The sequence below is a fragment of the Poecilia formosa genome, unplaced genomic scaffold, assembly GCF_000485575.1.
Source record: "Poecilia formosa unplaced genomic scaffold, Poecilia_formosa-5.1.2 Scaffold671, whole genome shotgun sequence".
Taxonomy (NCBI): domain Eukaryota; kingdom Metazoa; phylum Chordata; class Actinopteri; order Cyprinodontiformes; family Poeciliidae; genus Poecilia; species Poecilia formosa.
This window is the reverse complement of record NW_006800610.1, coordinates 162,912-168,911: the sequence shown is the minus strand read 5'-3', so window position 1 is coordinate 168,911 and position 6,000 is coordinate 162,912. Positions and strand designations below refer to the sequence as shown.

General features: G+C 36.3%; 2 protein-coding genes and 1 long non-coding RNA gene across 4 annotated transcripts in view; 1 reads left to right on the top strand and 2 right to left on the bottom strand.

Moving 5' to 3' along the window:
* Positions 1–6,000, top strand: part of ccdc15 (coiled-coil domain containing 15) — a 59,660-nt gene that overhangs the window by 15,026 nt on the left and 38,634 nt on the right. The gene's annotated exons all lie outside the window — the stretch shown is intronic.
* LOC103130772 (uncharacterized) lies at positions 607–3,415 on the bottom strand. Its single transcript, XR_475267.2, has 3 exons — positions 3,306–3,415; positions 862–916; positions 607–707 (listed from the first exon to the last, which is right to left on the bottom strand). It is a non-coding gene; the product is annotated as an uncharacterized LOC103130772 (long non-coding RNA).
* mks1 (MKS transition zone complex subunit 1) overlaps positions 4,389–6,000 on the bottom strand; it is a 24,990-nt gene continuing 23,378 nt past the window's right edge. Inside the window, exon 17 of the mRNA XM_016666166.1 lies at positions 4,389–4,680. Coding sequence (XP_016521652.1) covers positions 4,577–4,680 — 104 coding nt within the window. The 3' untranslated portion in view covers positions 4,389–4,576. The remainder of the gene's footprint in view (positions 4,681–6,000) is intronic.

The following is a 6,000-nucleotide window of genomic DNA, read 5'->3' as shown; positions in this document are numbered from 1 at the left end:
GGGAAAAATGTCACCAGTTTTTCTTCCGAGCTTAACCTTAAAAACTGTGATCACTAGAACTTATTGAAATATATTTATGTGATGGGTGGTTACACAATCTGGCACATTGCAAAAAAAAAAAAAAAAGCACTTCTTGGCTTATATGTAAACTGTGGTGAAAAAATAAATCCTTCACATCATCATGAACACAGTATATCCACAGTAAAACATAGTAGTGGTGGCAGCATCATCCTTTGGGGATTGCACTTTTGTTTAGCAGGGACAAACTGCACAGTTGGTAGAGCTGTTGTCTTGCAGCTAGAAGGTTCTGGGTTTGATTCCCGGCCTGGAGTCTTTCTGCATGGAGTTTGCATGTTCTCCCTGTGCATGCGTGGGTTTTCTCCGGCTTCCTCCCACAGTCCAAAAATACGACTGTCAGGTTAATTGGTTTCTCTAAATTCTCCCTAGGTGTGAATGTGTGCATGGTTCTTTGTCCTGTCTGTCCCCGTGTTGCCCTGCAATGGTGCTGACCCCTCCTGACCCCACTAGAGACAAGGGTGTACAGAAAATGGATGGATGGAAACTGCCCAAATAACATTCAAAGTCCAATCTGCTGGTGTACCTGACATCTTTGCCAACAGTCATGGCAGCGATGACCTTCTTTACTGCCTCTTTCCTCTTCTCTTTCTTCTCATTGTTTAACTCAGCCTTCAGTTCAAAGATCTCCCCTGAAAGATGAATCACATAGACATGAAAGACAATAACTTTTTTTCTAAAGTGTTCTTTATCTTTAAGTTTAAAGGAAAATAAGTTTTTGTAGAAAAAAAAACAGATCCTTTCTTTAAAGAAAAAAAACTGGTTTGATAACATTTTTCTACTCACCTTTTTTGTTGGTAGTGAAATATTTGGAGTCTGTCATGATGGTGGTGTTTGTGGTCTGCCAGGAACCCAAAGCAAATATTAAGAAATTGTTGCAGTTAGTTAATATATAACTAAAAACTTGAGATGCAGTGCACAATATATTATTAACATCAGTTGATGTTACTTATTTTCATCATATTGATATAGCTTTGACAAAAAAACTTGACCAATATTAATAACTGATATTTAAATCCATCTGTAGTGTTTCAGAGGGGTGAGGGACGACAGTTGGTCATGTGGTTTCTGTCTGGTCATCTGACTGTGATAGTGATGCAGTGCAAGAGTATGAGGTGTCAGGGACATATAAAATACATAAATATCACCCATGACAATGGCAGTACTAATATCAGATATCGCCCCAAGTTTTCGTATTGGTCCATTCCTCTTGAACATTTTTTTTAACCATAGCTTATTTTCAACACATCAGCCTGGAATGGCTAAAACATTTTTATATCATAAATCAGAGTTGTTTAACTGTTCAGCTTCATTCCCCGGTATTTTATGCCCAGTAATTTGGAATGTAATATCCAGAAATGACAAATAATTGAAAAAGAAAATAACATTTTATATTGTATTTTAATTGACACATTTTGTCCTGTTTGTTTAAGTTGCACTTGATTTGAATGAGTGAATTAGAGGTTTGTCTCTGTACATTAAAAAGTAACTGAAAGGCTCACCAATATTTTATAGATGTATTATTTCAAGCATTTATTTCTGTTAACAGAAGGTGATATGTTAATTTTGACTTCTCTGGAAGTTAAAATACTACATGGGACTCATTTTAAACCGTTTAATACAAAACCTTCTGACAATCTACAGGTTAAATAACAAAATGTCACAACTAAATAAACTGTTTTTAGAGTGTTGTATCCAAGTGTAACTGGAGTTGAGCCTTTTTTCATTCAGTGTCATCAACAGAAAGAGAAAAAGGCAGGAAGAGACGATAAAGCTGATATTTAAAATGAGGTCCATAGGTTTAATTTATCAGTAACAAATTATGGAGAGCGTAATAGAAGGAAAACGTATGTAGAATGCGTAACTAAATAAATAACATGTTATTTTCTCAATTTTGTGGAATTTAGCAAGTACAACTAATTTGGCTAATTCTAACTAAAACAAGATAAACTTGGTCTGATTTAATTTCAGACTGAGAAAAAAATGTGCGCGTGTCTTATGCGGTTTAAGTAAACTACTGGTTTTGACTATTCTTCCAATATGCAAAATGAAAAAACGATTCAACAGATTCAAAGCGAAACAATGTGCTTTAAATGAGACTGCGGCAGACAAAAATATAAATTATTTTGGTAAACAACCACATTGCCACTCAGATTGCTGTCCTTGCTCAATAATGTGGATTGCTTTCTCACATTATTGCACTTCATTGGTACTGCGTCACAGACATCAGTTGGGGGGGACACGTTGATAACGTTACACCTCACACCTGCCTTTATTAAACGGCTATTTTCCTTATCAGACCACGCCACTATTTTATCCCTACATAATTAATGTAGCCCCGAATTATTGTGTTTTATGGTTAAAAGTGTTTTAGTTTGTGACATTATTTAACCTTCACGAAATTTCCAGCTCGCAGCAACTTATTCCAACCTCTACACTACCACCTTGCTAACGTTGACTAGCTGAGTCGCTGAAGTTAGCGTCTGATTCAACATCAGTAAAGGGCTATTTCGCTGCTTTTAAGACAACTAATTAGCTCTTGTGAACAATTTGAAAGACAATGCCAGGTCATACCCAGACAACATTATTATTCACTGCTTATAATAGTGTGCTTTGGAGGAATCTGAACGGATTAACAATATTGTAGTTTATAATCAGGACTCCGTCTGAGGTGGGCTAACTGCCAGAAAAATGTTTCTTTTGTCTTTTCTCAAATATAGATTTTCCACCTCCTGTGATTAAATTATCTAGAAATATAGTAAATATTTTGACCCAGTTTTGATGATTGCACCTAATGTGCATTTTGATCTGATGAAAACTAGCCCAACTTCCTAATAAAAAACAATGAATTAGCCTTTAAACAAATTGAAAGCTCCAAATCGTATGTGAACTTCAGCGTCGTTTCTTAGCTACAAGCTAAGAGCACCGCCATCTCCAGTTATTTTCAAAACTAGAGACCAAAACTTTTATGTCAGACTGATTTCTTGATTTATTAACTTTTGACCGAGCAGTGCTAAGAGGTTTCAGTTAAAGATTGTGTTAAAAGTGACGCAAAACGGGAGGAAAGAGAGTAGCGGCCCAGTTCCCATCATCGCTGCTCCTGCTGACAGAACATAACGCTAATGCACCAAGACAATACACAGATCAACACATCAACACATTTTGGTGACAAAAGTCACCAAAATGAAATAGTGTTATAATAATATTTAGCAAAAAGATAAGTTACTTACCTTCTAGAATAAGTAACAGACGAATTTCAATGGGGTGCAGCAGGACGCAGGTTGGTCCCTTCCCTGTTCAGAGGAAGATGGAGAATGGTGCTTTCACAGTCAGGGGAAATCGGATAACTTCCCTTTGTAACTGACGGAAAAGCCGTCAGATTTTGTTCAGTTTTAAGCATGCAGAGGAACGTCGTAGCGCCTTTTTATGACAGCAAGATTGTATACAAATAAATTATTTTAAATTAGCAATATTTGATTCTACAAATTAGTAGATTCAACAGTTAGTGAAAGTTTTACTAAATGTTTTTGACATTTTAAACAACTCAAAGATGTTTGTTTCCAAAATCTTTTTCCTTGTTTATTTTTAACAACAACATCTCTAGTCTGGGCTCAGAAATACACAGGAATTCTTATCTTTTTCACATCAACCATATTTCTGCTGTCAGACCCAATGTCCCACGGTTTTGAACGCAACACTTTAAGAAATCGTTTGCATTGAAATGCAAAGTTAGGTTCAAGTCGAGTTTCTTAATGTTTCAGTTTTTTAAAAATAATAACCTTTAATCAGTAATAGTGTAATCAGTCTACACTTGGATATGAAAAAATAAAGACAAAAAATGCCCCGAGTAAAAAGAAAAACTGATATCTATTCGGTTGGGAAACAATAGGGTGGTTACATAAGTGTGCATGTCTTTAAATTAATACTTTACTGAAAACCTTTAGCTACTTTTATTACAGCATTCAGTCTTTGTGGGTAGAAGTCTGAGTATTTTTCATAAAAATGTTTCAAATCTACCAAATTGCAAGGTAATTCTCACAGATTTTCAATCAGATTCAGGTCTGGGTAATTCCAAACCTATAACTATCTTCCAGACTTCTGTTGTAGGAAGGACAGGTTCTCTTATGTGACCTGCAAACCCTACTCAGCTCGAAATTGAAGTCTTTGAGCTTAGATCAACAGCTAATATTGGTAATGTGATGTTCATCCTCAGTAGCTTTCCTGTAGAACTTACTGAACAAAATATATTTTATGTGACAACAGATTAAAAGTGGCTAAATTCACAAAGAAAAAAGTACACAAAGATAAGCAAATTTTTGTGTTTGCATGTTTATTTCACAACAATATTAGATCCATAATGTTACAAATTGAATGAAAAATTAATGACAAAAATAAAAGAAACTTGGCATTCCTTTGCTTACCAAGCTATTACTCGGAGCACATTTGTGTTTCTGTAAGCACAGATAATATGCTGGCCCTGCTTTCAGCTTCATTTTGACTCCTATGCAGAGGACTCCGGCTGGAGTTGGGCAGCAGAGTTAAGAACATCTCTTGGAAGACTTTCTCTGGCCTCTTGCAGCCTTTTATGAGCCCTCTGGTAGGCCTCTAAAAGGAAACAAACAGGTGTAAGAAAAATCATAATTATTTATTTTGAGCAATAATGTGGTAAAGAGACTTTTCCATAAAAATTTCAATTGTAAGGAGTTACTGATGTAAACATTACGGAGCCCTCCAGGGGACATGAGGAATTTTTTTTTCTTTTGCGTTCCCTCGCAATAATCTATTGATCAGTTCATGCAGCATAATTGATACTGTAAGCCTTTTTTACGGTGGCCGCCGTACTTTCTGCTTTAATACAAGCTTATAAGGTTTTTCCATGGACTATTGAGTTATTACTGCGGGTCATCAGTCATCTGATTGTGTCTCCATTGTGTTCGCGTCTGAATGGTTTAAAGGGCTGCTTTCTGTGCCGTTCCATCTGAGCCTTAACAGACATAAACATGCAGTAAATAAATCGATTTTCAATCAGTTTTCTGCACCAAAGCGTTAATAATAATAAACACGTTTTATTATTATAAAACACAGCAAACTAATGGTGGTAGACGGCCGCACTGGGTTAACTCGGGGAATCTCATCTGTCCGTGTATCAATCAACTCCTGACCTCTTCTTTGTTCTGTCACAATTATTGATTTATTTCATTTGATTATCATGCTCCAAACTTTGCGAGGACTGACCACCCAGCTCACCCGCTTCCTCACACACACAGAGCCAGCAGCATCACCTTCCCATTCATACTTCATGACAGTCACGCCCACATCGACACGCCCACCACCAGGTGTCAAAGCCGCTGCTCCTGTCATATCAATAATTACTTATTTCATCTATAAGAGCCATATGCTCTTATAGAGCCTCAGTGAAAACGTGTTTATTATTATTAACACTTTGGTGCAAAAAACTGATTGAAAATCAATTTATTTACTGCATGTTTATGTCTGTCAAGGCTCAGATGGAACGGCACTGAAAGCAGCACTTTAAACCATTCAGACACGAACACAATGGAGACACAATCAGATGACTTATTACTCCGCGATAATAACTCAATAGTCCATGGAAAAACCTTACAAGCTTGTATAAGAAAGTACGGCGGCCACCGTAAAAAAGGCTTACAGTATCAATTATGCTGCATGAACTGATCAGTAGATTATTGCGAGGGAACGCAAAAGAAAAAAAATTCCTCATGTCCCCTGGAGGGCTCCTTAGTAAACATGTCCTGTTTCTGAAATAAATATTTCTTAGAATATTTGAAAAAAATTAAATAAAATAAACCAATGATGCTGTTAGATTTAGGTCTTCAAATCAGATTTTAATACATAGAAAATATGATGAACTACATTACCCACAACTTCTAGTGCCACAAAATGTCA